The sequence below is a fragment of the Vigna unguiculata genome, chromosome 4 (genome assembly GCF_037176805.1).
Source record: "Vigna unguiculata cultivar grain cowpea cultivar isolate G323 ecotype 2 chromosome 4, ASM3717680v1, whole genome shotgun sequence".
Taxonomy (NCBI): domain Eukaryota; kingdom Viridiplantae; phylum Streptophyta; class Magnoliopsida; order Fabales; family Fabaceae; genus Vigna; species Vigna unguiculata.
This window is the reverse complement of record NC_140795.1, coordinates 8,316,679-8,333,389: the sequence shown is the minus strand read 5'-3', so window position 1 is coordinate 8,333,389 and position 16,711 is coordinate 8,316,679. Positions and strand designations below refer to the sequence as shown.

Genomic DNA, 16,711 nt, shown 5'->3' with positions numbered 1-16,711 from the left:
GTGTGTATTTATAGCATTAGATTACTAGTTGTTGATGCACTAGAAGACGGCCGCATCCAAAAATTATGTGAATTAGGGTTTTGAATCATATTTTGTGCACATGTTCAACCCTAATGGGCTTAGCCCAATTTAAGTTGGGCTCTTTTATTTTAGATTTTTCTTCCTAAGATGGATTGGTAGTGTCCTTTTTATATAAATTGGAACATTTGTAGATAATTTTTTAAATAGATTCTAAGACAGCCGCATCCAAAAATTATGTGAATTAGGATTTGGAATCATATCTTGTGCACATGTTCAACCCTAATGGGCTTAGCCTAATTTAAGTTGGGCTCTTTTATTTTAGATTTTTTTCCTAGGATGGATTGGTAGTGTCCTTTTTATATAAATTGGAACATTTGTAAATAATTTTTTAAATAGATTCTAAATTTATAAAAGTTATATTTTTGTGAGCCTAACTAGTGATTACAATATATTATCAAATAAATGCGTATTTTACAAAGAAAATTTATACCAAAATCAATTCATGAAAAATTCATGGTATAAGAATTTTCCATGCTTCCTATATAATACATGAAACAATCTATTTATATTAATAATATTTATATTAAAACTAAATAAAAAAACAAATTATTTATATTTAAGTAGTGAATACAAAACCGAAACAATTGATATTTTATCATTAATAATGACTTTTATAAAATACAAATTATTAACCAAGTTTTATGCCTTAATTAAATATACCAATGAAATTTATAGGTATAAATTCCTCTTTTGTTATTAGTTTAAAGTTTGTTAATAAGAGGTTTCAAGTCCTTTATTATGTATTATGTATTTCTTTAGAAAGAAGTTTTTTTTTTGTTTGATTTTTAGCATTGATTTAGTTTGATCTCCAGTGTTTTTTTTTAATGGATTTAGTTTAGTTAAGTTTAGTTTGTTGTGAATGAAAGCTGGATTGTTCGGAAAAGGCCGACTGAAATGGGAACTAAATCTAGTGTTTGTGGTTACATGTGGTGTAGTGAAGTTGAGGATTTGTTTAGTGTACTTTTTTTCATTTTAATTGAATTTTTAAATTGATATCAAGTTCTTTAACCTCTTTAACTTAATTCTACCAATTCAATTTCATTAATTTTTTTTTTCGTTTTAAGTATAATTTAATTTGTTGGAGCTTGAGATTTTCTTGACTTCAAAGTGAGCTAGCACTCAGAGTTTTAGTATTTTGTACTTCCTTTCATTTTAATTGGATATGCGTAAGTTGATTTATGTTCTTCTACCTTTTTCACTTAATTCTACCGATTCAATTTTATTTATTTTTTCATTTTAAGTGTAATGTTTCGTTCAATTATGCTATTATCTGTTATTACATTTATGTTCTTTTTCTCCTAAATCATATTTTGATTTTCATTTCTTATGGAAGTGATGCTTGATTTTGCTACCTTACCAGACTCAAATATGGAATTATATTCAATTTTAGTGAATCCAAAGTGATCATTTATATTCTAAAGAACACAAAAATGAACCTTAGCATGTGGAATTAAGAATTAGTTGAATTAGAAATAGAACTTCTATTTTCGAGTTTAGAAGCATATCTTAGACAATTGACGTTGATGTTGCTCTAACATGCAAATTTTCTATTTCTTGGTTGTTTAAACTTTATTTCATGTTTCCTTACTTACTTTCATGATTATAAATGTGTTCCATACATCAGAATCATCGTCATCTCCTTGAGTTCAGTACTGTACCAACCTTTTAAATGAATAATAATATTTAGTTTAATTATTAATTTGGTTTTTAAATTTATTAAATTTATCCATTTTGGTTTTTACTTATTATTAATTAATCTTTATTTTGTGTTAAATTAATTTACATTTTTCTATGTTATATTTGTATAAATAGTGTTAATATTGTCTATAAATATCATGTATCGCTGTGAATATTACTATTTTTACTTTTATAGATATCTTTTTTTTTCAAGTTTACCTCTTTTTTTAGGATAAAAAACAATAAAAATTACACATCTTCGATTAGAGTGTAAAATAGAGTAAGTTTACTTTTTATTATTTTTTTAGATGATTTTACTCCGAGTTGCATATGGATTGTAAAGGAAGCGCATGTGACTCGATAAAATGTTCTAATATGAATCTATATTGCTATGTGATAATAGTGATATGTTTAAATTTTTAATTAGGATTTTATTTGTCTAGTTAGGTCATTATTTGAGAATTAGAGTAAGAAACATTTGTAAAATTAGGGGTTGTTTAACCATGATAAAAGTTAATTGTAGTCTTTTGCATGTTTGATTTGTATGGTATAAATTAACTGTTTGTATCTTTGTGAATTGAATGTTGAATTTGTGCATAACATTGGTTGAATTGATATATTTGAGGAGTAATTGATAAATAAGTAAGCATGTGTTTAAATTGTTGAATTAACCTCTAAGTTGTGAAAACTTGGATTTGATATATGGAGTGGCATCCTTGGTTTTTAGCGAGTAATTTTGATTAAATTGGCATTGTTTTTTAGTTAGAGGATAAAAACATTCATTAAAGTCTATGAACCTTTTTTATACAAAAATTTGAGTCTGCGTTATGCAAACTTGCTAATCAAGCCCATTTTCCACGAGTGTTATATTTGACTTTGGCAAAAAGTTAGGGATGTATGCTCTCTTGCTTACTTGATGAGCAGACTTTTTTTGAGCGAAAGTCAAACTTGAGTTTTGTAGAGAGGTAGTAGAGTACGTTTTATTTTTCGTGCTCGACTCGTTGTGTGACCCATTTAGTCGTTGAGTGAGAGTCTTCCAAAGGTAACTTTCTAAGCGAGTAACAAGACATGTTGAGCAAGTTTGTCGGTTTTTATATAAATTTTGAAGAACATCTTACAGAATTTTTTTCTATAAAAGAGTGATATTATTGAAAGTGTGAAAGTGGATGAATGAGATGAAAATATTTATTTAATGAATATTGTTATCATTTTGACAAATATACCAAATTGTGTAACTAGTAAACAATAATATCAAAATATCGTAAATTTGAGTTTTGTATAAAAAAGTAAATTTGTTCATCGATGATAAAGATGATATTTGAAAATTTAAAACACTTGATGAAAAAGACAAAAAATGATATGAATTGTTAGTTTTGGGGTTAAAAATTCAACTACTTTATAAATAAAATAATCATCGCACATATTAAAAATCAAACGTTATTTAAGTTTTAAAGTTACTAAAATGTATCAAACAATTTCATATAATAAAAAGTCATGAATCATTCTCTTAAGTGGATATTATCGATGATAAAGATGATATTTAAAAATTTAAAACACTTGATGAAAAAGACAAAAAATGATATGAATTGTTAGTTTTGGGGTTAAAAATTTAACTACTTTATAAATAAAATAATCATCGCACATATTAAAAATCAAACGTTATTTAAGTTTTAAAATTACTAAAATGTATCAAACAATTTCATATAATAAAAAGTCATGAATCATTCTCTTAAGTGGATATTATGCTTGTTCGTTATAAGCATTTAATATCATAATAGTAATTTTGACCTATTATAAATTCAAAATTTGTGGTGAACGTGGATCGAACACATGACCTTCAAATCTTCAGTCTGACGCTCTCCAAACTGAGCTATCCCCGCAAACAGAAATATATGAAAACCATATATATGTAACGATAAGTTTAACTAAATATAATACAAAAATCTGAAAATAAAAATTTCATTATTTTCGCCGTCTGTGGGGATCGAACCCACGACCACGTGGTTAAAAGCCACGCGCTCTACCACTGAGCTAAGACGGCACACATGATATTATTTTTTATATTTATATAACTCTGTTATGTGCATTTTTCTTATGTTTTAACTTGTGAAACTTACTATTTAATGATAGATTATGATTGAAGTTCGAGTATTATATTTTCTATTGTTTTAAACAATAAAAATTAAATCACTGACATAAAAAAAGTGGAGTTTTTTTTATTTTTTATCTTATTCATTAACATAATAATTGGTAAATTTAATTAGTATTTTAGTTTTAATATTTGTGGGTTAATTTAATATGATTTTTTTTCTTAATTCATTTTTTATTTTATTAAAAGGTTTGATTTAGTTATTTTCATTAAATGACCTGCAATCAAAGGTGGAGGTTGAAAATAATTCGAACCTATTTCGACCAAGTTCCAAGATTATAAAATGAAAGCTTCCATTATAATTCATTATACTTTGGATAATAATTCATTATACTTTAGATAATAATATTTTAATCTATTACTTTAATTATTATTAAAGTATTTATTTTGAAATTTTTTTAATAATATAATATGATAATTTAATGAAAAAATGATGAGTTAAAAATAATAAAAAAATAAATTAAAATATCATTATCCTTATACTTGTACACTAACTAAGTTCATTCTTCCAATAGCCTAAAAATTTGTCAAAGTAAAGAAAACAAGAAAAACCACTTTTCAAAATGAACAAAGTGAGATACATAGAGACTAACTATGTCAATTCAAGTATTCTTTTGATACAAAGCTCTTAAATCACTAAAGTTTTGGATACATGTCATATAAGTAGGGTCAATTCAGTACTGATAGTTAGTAAATGACTAAAAAACTAATAAAATAAACACATGTCAGAAATTTAGATAAAGATATTTAAATAATATTCTTATCGATTTGTTTTATTATAATGATAGTAGATGTCACTTCTTTAAGTAAAATATTAAATTAACATAATAATTTCAACCAATACAAATTCAAAATTAACATATATTCTGTACTAATAGAAATGTTACAAAATTCCTTTTTTTTTCTTCAATTTGAAGATAAGTTATATATATTTAAATGTCAATAATAGGTTATCCAGTACAATAAGATGCTTTTCCTATTATTACTTTTTTTTAAAATCAGTTACATCATAGTATTTGGTGATATTATAGTATTTGAATTGAATTAATGTAAAAATTCATTTGATAAACTCGAGTTCAGGTGTGGAATGACTTATTATATTTTTGTTAAGAAAAAACCTCTTGAACCAAAATGTTTTGAATGTATTATTTAAGGGGACCTTCAATATAATTTAATTAAAAAATATATTTAATAAAGTTTTGTTTAATTTTGATACTGGGAAATTTCAGGTCTAATCATTTATGAGGTTAATCTTCAAGAGGATAATAAATTGAAAGATTGGTAATACATACTAATAATTTGATGGCTTAATAAAATAATAAATTTATCTCTATATATGATCCTATTTTCCAATGGATGAAAAAAAAAACATAAAAATTATGAAATTAACTTCGCCACACAATGACAATCTGAAACCTACATTCGAATTAATAAACTTTAAAATTTTCTGCAACTTCTTATTTATTTTAAAAATTTAAATATTTTACACTTTCAAGATATTAGACATACACTTGTTAAGAAAAGTTGTTGCAGTGATAAAAAAATATATAAAAGAACACAATTTTAAATTGTGGTAATTGATCTCAAAATATGGGGGCAAAACTGTAATACCATTCACTATAACTCTCTTTTTTGTCGATAGCTATCAATCAAGTCAAGTTCACATGTCTTGCTTTTGAACACTCTTAAAAGAGAAGTTTAAGGAATATTCCTCCTATCTACATGTCAGAAAAAAAGTATTCAGCGGATATGATTACTTTTTTGAAAAATCTTATATGTATGTTTTTCAATTATTCAACACATTTTTAACACTTAACAGGAAAAAAATTATTTAAAATTATTATATTAAAAAAAATATATTTTTAGTATTGGATAGACATTGAATTAAAGATTTGATATTTTTTTCTTCATCTCTCTTGTTAATATTATTCTCCGCATCGTCTTCTTTGTCATATTTTTTCCTTTTCTTTCATTCACACATAATAATACTAAAAATGAAAAAAAATAATCAACCATAAATTTTTCATTTTATTTTAATCATTAGAAATATATCCTCACGTCGCATATATTTTTACATTTTTTTACGATAATAAAAGAATAGTTTAATTATTTTTTATCTAACTATTATTATAATAAAATTTATTACTATTATAAATTTTTAGGAACAGAATGTTAAAAAAATTGGATTTTAAATTTATCAATCTCACAAAATCTACTTATAAAATAAGATTTGTATCTTATTTATATAATATAAAATTATCTTCTAACGCTGTTATCATTTCAGAAAATAATGCACTGTAAAAATTTCTTGAGACCGTGACCTTAGTATTCCCAAAATCCAAACTCAACACAACACTGAATCACAGATAATTGACACTAGTCTCACATCAAGTGATAGATATTTAAATTAATCATGTAAAGTTAGGGCTTAAAAGAGCATTTTAAGAACATTATTTATATAATAAGGGTTCAAATTGAAGCATATAGAGGTTATTTTCTTGAACATGTAATAATGTGGAATTGAAGCATTGAAGGAGATTCTGGGAATCTTACTATTCAACAGTCAAATGTACAAAGTTGATTCAAAAGGGGCATGCATGCGAGTGAAGGAGCCACATTCTGACCCAGTTTGGTCCAATTCATGTGGAATTAAATTAAAACGGTTCTAAAATTGGACTAATTATTATTTACTTAAAGTTGTAACATGAATTATAATGTGACGTTATGAAGGTTGGTCCATAGTCAAATGTTGAAGGCATCGGCGTTCATGACGATGCTCCTCGATCTTCCAAGAATGAAAAATATGTTGATATTTCACGTGTGAATTTATAACAATGTAGGAGCGAGTCTAAATCTTATTTTATAATTTAATTTTATGAATTAAATTTAAAATTTACTTTTTAAGATGATATTTAAATATGAGATAAGATTACTTTAACAAAATTTATCATTTAATTTAATAGATTTATTGTTTTACTATTGCACCAACTACAATATATAAGTAGATTTGACTTGAAGTGAGCTGGTCCAACACGATCTAGTCCGATTTGGTTCAACCTTCAATCTGGTTCAACCTTCGGACCGACCTGGGGTGACATAGTTTGTTTTTCGGTCCGTTTTGGGTTAGATTGGCTCCACCTTCGGCTCGACTCGACTTGAATCAGTTCGACTTTCGATCTGATCTGACCTAACTTGTCCTTTGACCCAACCATCCAAGCCTAACCTTCTACTCAACTTGGACTGACTCGACATTTAGCCTGACTCGACCTTCGATCTGAATCGACTCATCTCGATCTTTTGCTTGACTTAACTTTTTAGACATATAACGTTCTTTTTCTAACAAATGAACAATTTTACGACTTTGAGAATTTTAATTTCTTTCTTTTTTAAGTGAATTTTAAATTGTACTATTTTAGTTATTTGAAATCCCTGCTTAAAAATTTTCAATTTCAATTTTTTTTTTAATTTCTTTATCACAACTTATCGTTTTTCTTGAAAAAAAATTTCAAATTCTCCAAATAAATAAAATTGGTAATTAAAAATATTTTAAAGTCATGGATAATTAAAAATATTTTACATATTTATATATTTAAAAAAAAGTAAATGATATAGGACCACTGGAAGCAGTGGAAATAGAGCATAACGATGCACATAATTCTCAAGGTAATTCTTCAATTCGGTAGGAGTTTCCAAACATGGTCCCAGAACTATGCAATTCTCATTCAAATTTTGCCACATGTTCAAAGAAAGATAGTTGAGGCGTGGGAGAAAAAAAAAAGTGAGAATGGAAGATAACTAAAAATTCTCTTACTAATATAAAGAAATAAAAATCTGTACAAGTAACAAGCATGCATGCTTTCATTTCATGCTACACAAAGTGCCATCTCTATATATTACTCGAAAACAACGCAAATCATAAAGTTGGTCTCCTATGTACGAAGAGGAGAAGGAGACAAGCTAGAAATAGGAGTGCCACCGCTGCTTGAGCTATGACCATTTATTTGTGTGTCATTGGAATCCTGAAGATGTTCCAATGATCTCACCACACCACCCATGTTTGGTCTAAGTTTTGGATTTGTGGAGAGGCATTGAATTGCAAGGTGAGCTATTCTCTTTGCTTCTCGCTTTGAGTATTGCCCTTCTATACGTGCGTCCATCACTTGGGAGATCTTGTGTTTGTTTATCAGAAGTGGTTTCGCCCATTCAACTAGATTATGTTCCCCACTTGGCCTGTTGTTGTCCAATGCACGTTTTCCTGACATAAGTTCCAGAAGAACAACCCCAAAACTGTATATGTCACTCCTTTTCGTTAGGTGACCTTCAAAACATACACAATTCGAAGAAGGTTAACATAAAGGATCATCTTTTCCTAGAAATAAAGGTGATTTAATAGTAAAGTTGAAAACTTTCTTTACTAACATTCGAAAGTTACAAGGTTGTCCTCAAGAGAACTGAAGAGATAGGAAGGGAGGATGAAAGAGATTGTTGGTTCAAGTCTTTCTCAGATAAAAATAAATCTTTTCCTAAAAATGTTTGTGTAGAAACTTTTTCACCCATATTTACCTGTGGCAATGTACTCAGGAGCAGCGTAGCCAAAGGTGCCCATCACTCTTGTAGAAACATGACTCTTGTCACCTTCTGGTCCATATTTTGCCAATCCAAAATCAGAGAGTTTTGCATTATAATTCTGTCATTCACGAAAACCAATTTTAGAAAGCCAGGGCTAAGTAATAAACCTATCTCTTACTCTTGTATGATCAATGTGATTTCACTTACAGAATCAAGTAAGATATTAGAAGTTTTGAAGTCCCTAAATATTACATCTACTTCATCACTATGAGGAGCTTAAGGTCCTAACAAGTAAGAAAAGCAACTCAAAAAGAAGCTTACTCCTAAACAAGTGATTATCCAAGCTACCCTTGGCCACAAATTCATACACTAGAATCCGGTGATCATCCTCCAATGAATAACCAATTAGCTTCACAAGATTAGGATGACTGAGCTGCCCCAGGTAGTTGATTTCTGTCTGCATAATACAGGCTAATCAGTTACAATATTCACAAAAAGACTAATGTTAAGAACACATCTCTGACACTCTTTTGGACACACTTTTCATTCTTGATTGAAATTTATTACAAATTACTTCTGATTAATTGAGCATCACTGAAACTCCTCACCATTGTTGAATGTTCTAAATTGTGAAAGGAAATGCGAAGTGAAAGTGAGACACTCACCAACCATTCAATGTGTCCCTGGTTGCTTTCTTGGTTAAGCCTCTTGACAGCAATGACCATTCCTGTGCCTGCTTTAGTCGGGGCAAGTGTCTGCTCATCAATCCACCCTTTGAACACACTACCAAACCCACCTTCACCTACCATACTATCTGGACGAAAGTTCCTTGTAGCAGTTCTTAGCTCATTGAATGCAAAATCCTTCAAATTGCTGGCTTCCAATATCTCAACCTCATTCTGAGGAGTTAGAAGCATAGATGAAGAGGACACCGTCACACTCAGATCATTCTCTTCTTTGCCACCATCTTTTGAATTCAAACCTGCTCATGTCAGAACAGAACATCATTCACTCAAGACAAGCACTCTACTAACTTCTACTTTCTGCTTCATTCAGAAAACCACATAAGTCAAAGGGGTACAGAAACAGTTTTTCTACCATTCATGTCTGTAATGTTATCACTGCAATTACATTCATACTTCTCTCATACACAGTTCCCCTTTTTAAGGATAAGAAAATGTTGTGTGACATTATAATAGTCTTATGTAACACGGCATGAAACGAAAAATCTTGCATACCAAAAACATCTTAAAAAACAAACATGGAATAATCTATATTGTCAAAATTTTCTGTCTTTCTTCTATACTTTAAACTTCTAAAACCAATGGTTGAAGAGATCATATCTCTGAGTTCTCTTGTGAACTGCATAAATCACACCCGTCTTTATTCTGTTGCATCTTAAACTTGTAATTTTGAACTGAATTTAACAATTTTCGGATCCTTAGTTCCTTTAAATGTGTAGAGGATCCAAGTTCACTGCAAATAAAAGAAAGCAATTCCAACCAATAAAAAAAATCTCATTTGATATCAGGTGTTTGTATTTTTATTTAATTTCGTTGATCAATCTGTGCCAATTAAATCAAAGTCTTTATATTTTGCTTTGGATGCGCACAACTGATCACGTATCGTTCATCCGAAGCAAGTCTTGTACGGTGTTTGAGTCAAACATCGAACACAAACAAGCAGCAAAATTTTATTCACAAAACCACACAAATTTGGAACTTTCAAAACTCCAATCGAAATGGTGTCCAGCATAAGCAAACACAGTTCAGAATCAAGATGTTCAAGTTAAGAAAAAGGAGGTGGGAAGAGCAGAAAAAGAATGATACCATTACGTGGAGGGCTCTCGGCTTTGATCTTTGGAGGAGCACTAAAGAAGCAACCCATGAACACTATTCTAGAGAGAGCTAAAGAAAAAAAAAAAAGGTACCCTCTTGTATCTTTTTCTTCAGTGTAATCAACAGCTGCTACAAGTTGAAGTTTTGAATTTGGAGGATAGAAAGAAAGGCTTGGAAGAGAAGAAAAGGAGTTGCACGTGTGAAAGGAAGAAAGTTTGGACGTGAAAGATAGCTGTCAGGCATGAACTTGTGTATTATCTGCCGAATTTACAAGGCAATATTGAGTTGGAAAGTTAGTGGTGTGTTGGTGTGTTGGTGTGAATGATGTTATGTTATGGTTTGTGATGTGGCTATTTTTCTTGGAAATTTCATGTACTTTATTAGACCATCGAGAAGGATTAATAAGAACAGGGTTGTCGTGGCCGCCACCCTAGGTTACGGCTGGGAGCAAGTTGCAGGATAAAAGGGAAGACTTCATAATTGCTTTGCTTTGACTTCCTCCTCTCACTCTTATTATGGATGTGTTGCTTAGTTTAGGAAAGTTAATGAAAAGAGATGAAGAGAAAATGTCCATGGTCAGATTACTCACCTAAACGTTTCCTGTAGTTTTGTTAGAAAAGGGTTTAAAATTTAACTCAATCCCACAAAATCGAACAATGACTTTAATACTATGTTAGAAGTGGGTTTAAAGTCTAACTCAACCCATAAAACTAGCTTATAAGATAAGGTTTGCACCCTCACTTATATATTATGAGATTGTCTTATTTTTAGTCGATGTGAGACTTCTAACAAGTTTAGAAATGAAGATTAAAATTAATTTATATAAGTTTTTTTTTCTTCTAACCTTAAAAAAAATGATGGAAATATCAAATTTTAAAAGAGAGAGTGTTATCTTAGCCACTATAAAATCGAAACATTCTTTTCCAAATAGAAAGAAACAAATGGATGATATGAATATTGTAAATTTAGAAATGAAAATCAAAGTGCTTTTGTCTTTCGTTTCTAGAAAAGCTTTCTTCTACCGTGTTTATGCCTAAATCTGAATGGAAGACTTTTTTTGTGGTGCAAGACCCACATAAATCTTTCTCTTTTTGTTGTTGTATATAGTCTCTGCATGTAACAGGGAAAATGGAGGAAGGAAATTCATTAGAAAATAAATATAAGTTTAGAGATTTAATTGTAAAAAATGATTCAGGACGTAGTTAAAAATTGTTGACCAGTTTCAGGACATGCAGATTAAGTTAATATAATTTAAATTATTTAAAAATAAATACACGCTTAGACCATTAGATTTGGTATTACTTGTCAAATATCATCAATTCAATAAACACTTACGCACGTTGCGCCTTTTATTTATTTATTTATCATAATATAAAAGAGCGCTAGAATGCCTTGACTAGCCTATTTTTGGCACTAAAATATGAGGGGAGAGAAAGATTTATTTTGGACGACATTGTGTTTTTAATTAAAGTAGTTAAATAAAGGCACGTAACCAAACTTTATCTGGTCCGTTATTCTATGTAAAGAATTTGAAGTCAAACAGAAAACATTGTTTTTGTTGCATATTTTTTCTATAAAAATTTCCACTCCAAATAATAATTAAGAAATATACGTGAATATCTCAAAGCTTTATCAACCAGATGTTAATGGAGTAGAATAAATACATTTAAACATAGCATTAGAAGTATTCTTACTATTTTGACATTACTTGCGAATAGACTTTTCCGAAACAGAGTTGTAATTTTACGAACTTTCTTATCAAGTATCGCTAACTATCGCTAACTATGCCGTCAAAAGTCGCATTGCCGTGAAACAAAATGATGAGACAAAAAGAAAACATTATCATAACAATACTCTCTTTTTTTGGCTGTGTTACTTATCAACCTATCATGATTTAGAGCATGAGATGGAGATTAGGAAAAGAAAGAAATAAAGAAAATATTTATAAATTATTATAATGAGTAAGTTGTTTAGGGCAAACCATTAGTGGGCCTGAACTGGGTCAAACCCATCGGATGAAAATTGTCTTATTTTTATAGCTATGAATGAGTCTATTTGTTGCGCTTCATGAATACTTACTTTCTCAAACTTGGCTTCTCGTGACCACAACGACTAATTGAAGGTAAGGAATGAGAAAAATATATCGTTGGAATGAGGCATTGAAGGATTCTCTTTCTCTGTTTTGTAATTTGTAAACTTTGATTTTCTTTAACATATTTTGAGTATCAATTATCACATTTAAATTATACATATTGAAAAAAATAATTAAATTTAAAAAAGATATATCAAAATAAAACTAATACACACTCTAATGATGAAATTGAGATAACGCAATTATGATGAATAAATCGGTATAATACTTTTAATAGTGGAAGCTGAGTCAAAATAGCCACAAAGCGGAGTCAAATCACAGTTTTTCAACCATCTCTTACTCCTCCAATCATGGCTGAACTAGTTAGCTTTTCTTTTGTTTTGAGAAAGTCGTGAGCTTACACTAGTGGACCTGGTTTCTCTTGAGTTATTTTGCTAATTTAGCACTTACAATGGATAAAGGGAGCGTGCTTCATCTAAATAAAACAAACAGAGAAAGAAATTATTTTCCAATATCTAGACACAAGCACTATAAAAAATGTGGACGACTGATTAAGACGAGTTATTAAAGATTGAGGTTCCACGTCTTGTCACTCTTCCTAGTAAACTTTTTTATTTAATTTCTAACTAAATTTATTTACATTTAATCTGATATGTAGATGTGTGTGTAAGAGTTCGTACTTATTTCTTTCACATACGTCTGTTTTAAAAGTACACATGAACTGTCAAGGAAGCATGAACAAAGGAAGAAAAGTATTCCAAAAACTTGAAGGTAAAACTTTTATTTTGTTCTTCTAAAAATGTTTACAGAGATTTCTTTATACAAATTCAGTGTGTAGTTTTTTTTTTCTTTTTCAAAAACAGGATGAAAGATACTAATGATGCTAGAATGAATATTTAGGCAATCAGAACAGTGTCAGATAACAAAAAACAGAAGATAAGAAAAATATGACACGATAATACCTTTAAAATTCTATTCCTTGTTTGAGTCATTTTCCATTGTGTATCTCCAGGTGTGTGCAAAGTAGATATTAATGCATAAGAGGGGAAAGTTAATTGTCACAGACATGATTCCTCCTTCATCGGCGAAAACCACTGGGGAGCCAAATGGATTTTTAATCAGGATGTAAAAAGCTAGATTAAATCATTTTGAAGCACCGCTATTTTTGGATAATGTCAACAATAGAACCACACAAAATTTCACCATAATTAATGAAAATGGTACATGGGGGAACATACCACCCATATGATAAGACCTCTCAAACATTTTTTTTTTTAATTAGAATAATGAAACAACTTATTCTCACTTATAAAACCACAAAGGGACAGGCATCGGAGAATCATCAAGTACACGTAGTCCTCAATCATCTTCTATGGCCAACATACAGAACTATAGTCTGGCATACTCAAAACAATCAACATCCACATGTGATGGAATGATCAATGCATACAGAAAAAAGCCAGACATGGTGAATATGGATTCTAATACATACATACATATATATATATATATATATATATATATATATATATATATATATATATATAATGTGTGTGTGTGAATGTGTAATGTCCTAAAAATATGTATAAGAATATTTAATGGTTAGACTCTATTTCTTTTACTTTCTAATCATCATATTAGTAATCATTAGATTCTAAAACTTTCCCATTTCTAAACTTGATCAATAAAAAACAAATAAATAAACTTTCCTTCTCAATTTATCATAATTCTCTTCATTCTTTAATAATAATACACATTAATACATACATGTCCAAATTAAATCGCAACTTTAGCTGTATATTTCTGCTTTAAAGTTGACTTCTGGGTTGCGAATATCATCCTGGCTTTGAATTAATCTGATCTCTAAACTGGTTGACTGGGAATCATGTCCAGCGTTTTTGTAGTCACTGAGCGTCCTGTGTAGAAGTGCCTGTACATATTGATGATGCTTGAACGGTTAATTATCCATTAAAAATTGTGGGCTCACTCATCATGTTCTCATGTTGCTCGTAAGAAGTAATATAAATTATTCAAAATATTTTGAATGATAGAAGAACTTTACTAACCCAAAAGTACTAGTACCACAATATCAGAAGTGGAGAAACAATAAGATTAATGACACACATCAAGAAAATAAATACCTGCAAGCTTGACACTGCAAGTTCTGCAGCAATCTCAAGGTTGTCTCTGTATTTCTGAAATAAATAAAGATATAAATGAAATTATTAGTAAGATGACACAGGGCTATAAATAGCACACTATAGAGGTGTAGCAGTGTGTAGCGGCTCTTACAGGGTAGTAGCGGACCAAATAGCAGGTGCTATAACGGGTTGATTTCAAAAAAATACCTTAGAACAGATACATCAGAGCTTTTCTTCAGTGTTACTTGAGGGATTTTAATTTTCAAAACTATATGTATGTATTAAATGCGAAAACTATATAAAAGACTTTAATTTAGAACATGGGGTATTGATAATACCAATCTTGAAAAGCTTGCATTTAACTTTTGCTGGTGTTTACCCGTGTTTTAAAAACACCTATGTCTTTTTGTTGCTAATTATGAATGCTATTGATTTAGAATAATTTTAATCATTCTTGATAATATACATTAATATAAACTATAAAAAAAAATTCAAAATAGCACTTATCCCCCTATACGATATCTCACTACAGTGTTTTTGCAGCCAGCCGCTACGCACCGCATTCCGGGATTTAAAACATTGGTAATATCAAACTATAGTAATAACTCCCAAGTAAAGGTAAATACATTGCTCCAACCAAGAAGAAGTGCAGTCATGAGATCTCCTGTTCCCTACAAGCATAAGAACATAGTTAAGGGTTCTATTCACTGAATGTTGAATCTAAAGACAATTGGATTAAAGAAATTAAGATAATAAATTTATAAGTTGGTCGTTAGAAAAATTTCTTGAATGAATTTCTTTCCTGTTATCTTTTGGGCTTTGGATAAACTTCTTACTGTCTAAGGAGCACCAGGTTAAAGCGATTAAGAGCAATTAAAGTTTGATGTTCTGTTGGACGTGCCTTTTTGAATGAAGAACCATGTGAACAGTCAAACAAGGCTAGTTTGTTAGATGGGTAATGATGATAAAAGGGTGAAATATTTTGTTGGCTAGTTTGAAGAAGTGTTTACATAGTGTTTTACGGTGAAGATGAGCTCTTAATCACTGCATTCTTCTCTATTTATCCAAGGAGCATATAGCATTTATGTGAATTGAATATTGATTGTTACCCAAATTATTAATGCTGTGGTCTTACTAAACCCGAAGAAAAATTGGCATAGCCGTTAACTGATTCAAAGTTGAAGCAACATGAAATGAACCAACATTTTGGAGACCATTTAATTTGGTCATTTTGATATGAGCGTTGGGAAGATTATTATAATAATAACAATGTGTTACTCATAAGAAGGTCATAATCCACCTTTGCTGCACGTCATTCTTGCCATCAGCTGCAAAATTCTGACCATAATTCATGTAAGTCATTTAATTTGTGAGGCTTTAATGGATCCAAACAAGGAAGGAGTTTTAATTAATACGAAACTATGAAAGTGTTTGGTTATTTTTATTTGTAAGAGGGTTATTTTTACTGAAGTAATTATATATGGATTTATTTTAGAGCGAGAGTAATCATATGAAATTTGAATAACTAGGTTTATGTTTATATAGAAGTTTGGAATTTTGATGATTTTATATACGAGATGGAGTGTTGGAAAGTCATTTCTATTTTAACTGAGATCTAATATATTATTTGAGTTGTCCTAGTGATAATGTTTGAACTTTATTGAATGTTCTTTTAAACTTTGTTCTCAATTTGAGTTAAAATGGGTTTCATATGAAATTTGTGTAAGGAATATTTGCATCAAGGTATGATTAACTTGTTAAGAAAGTATTGTTAATAGAATGAATTGTTAGCTATGTTGTTGAAGTTCTTGCATTTTTTTTTTTACATTTTCATTTAAGTCAAAATGTGAGTGAGTCAAATATAGACATTTCCACCAAGGCAAGAAGACACTTCTTGTTCAAGAAAAAAATGTGAGCGAGAGTTCCACCTTATTTCTATTGTGCATCTCGATCAAGTGACACTTTTTGAATGTGGGTTTAATTGCTTAATATGATAATGGAATGTGATTTATTTTCATGTTGGATACATATAAATAGTCACTAGAATATTCTATGAACAATTCTCCCATGTTAATATATGGTTACTTTAATCATTTCAAGGAATGTAGTGATATTATGAATTTGAATGAAGTTAATTATCTTGATTTAATTGTTATTAAAAGGT

At 29.6% G+C, this 16,711-nt stretch overlaps 1 protein-coding gene, 1 long non-coding RNA gene, 1 other non-coding gene and 1 pseudogene across 3 annotated transcripts; all 4 read right to left on the bottom strand.

Annotated features, from left to right (window-relative positions):
- Nucleotides 1–3,727: 3,727 nt before the first annotated feature.
- On the bottom strand, nucleotides 3,728–3,799 carry TRNAK-UUU (transfer RNA lysine (anticodon UUU)). Its single transcript has one exon. It is a non-coding gene; the product is annotated as a tRNA-Lys (tRNA).
- Nucleotides 3,800–7,820: 4,021 nt separating this feature from the next.
- On the bottom strand, nucleotides 7,821–8,184 carry LOC146886725 (receptor-like cytoplasmic kinase 176 pseudogene; annotated as a pseudogene).
- Nucleotides 8,185–8,456: 272 nt separating this feature from the next.
- LOC114182583 (receptor-like cytoplasmic kinase 176) lies at nucleotides 8,457–9,577 on the bottom strand. The gene is made up of 4 exons (XM_085671844.1): nucleotides 9,511–9,577; nucleotides 9,142–9,458; nucleotides 8,766–8,933; nucleotides 8,457–8,594 (listed from the first exon to the last, which is right to left on the bottom strand). Exons 1-4 carry the CDS (start codon nucleotides 9,575–9,577, stop codon nucleotides 8,457–8,459), a joined length of 690 nt encoding a protein of 229 aa, XP_085527970.1.
- Nucleotides 9,578–14,083: 4,506 nt separating this feature from the next.
- On the bottom strand, nucleotides 14,084–15,213 carry LOC114182542 (uncharacterized). The gene is made up of 2 exons (XR_003604114.2): nucleotides 14,548–15,213; nucleotides 14,084–14,336 (listed from the first exon to the last, which is right to left on the bottom strand). It is a non-coding gene; the product is annotated as an uncharacterized LOC114182542 (long non-coding RNA).
- Between the last annotated feature and the right edge of the window lie 1,498 nt (nucleotides 15,214–16,711).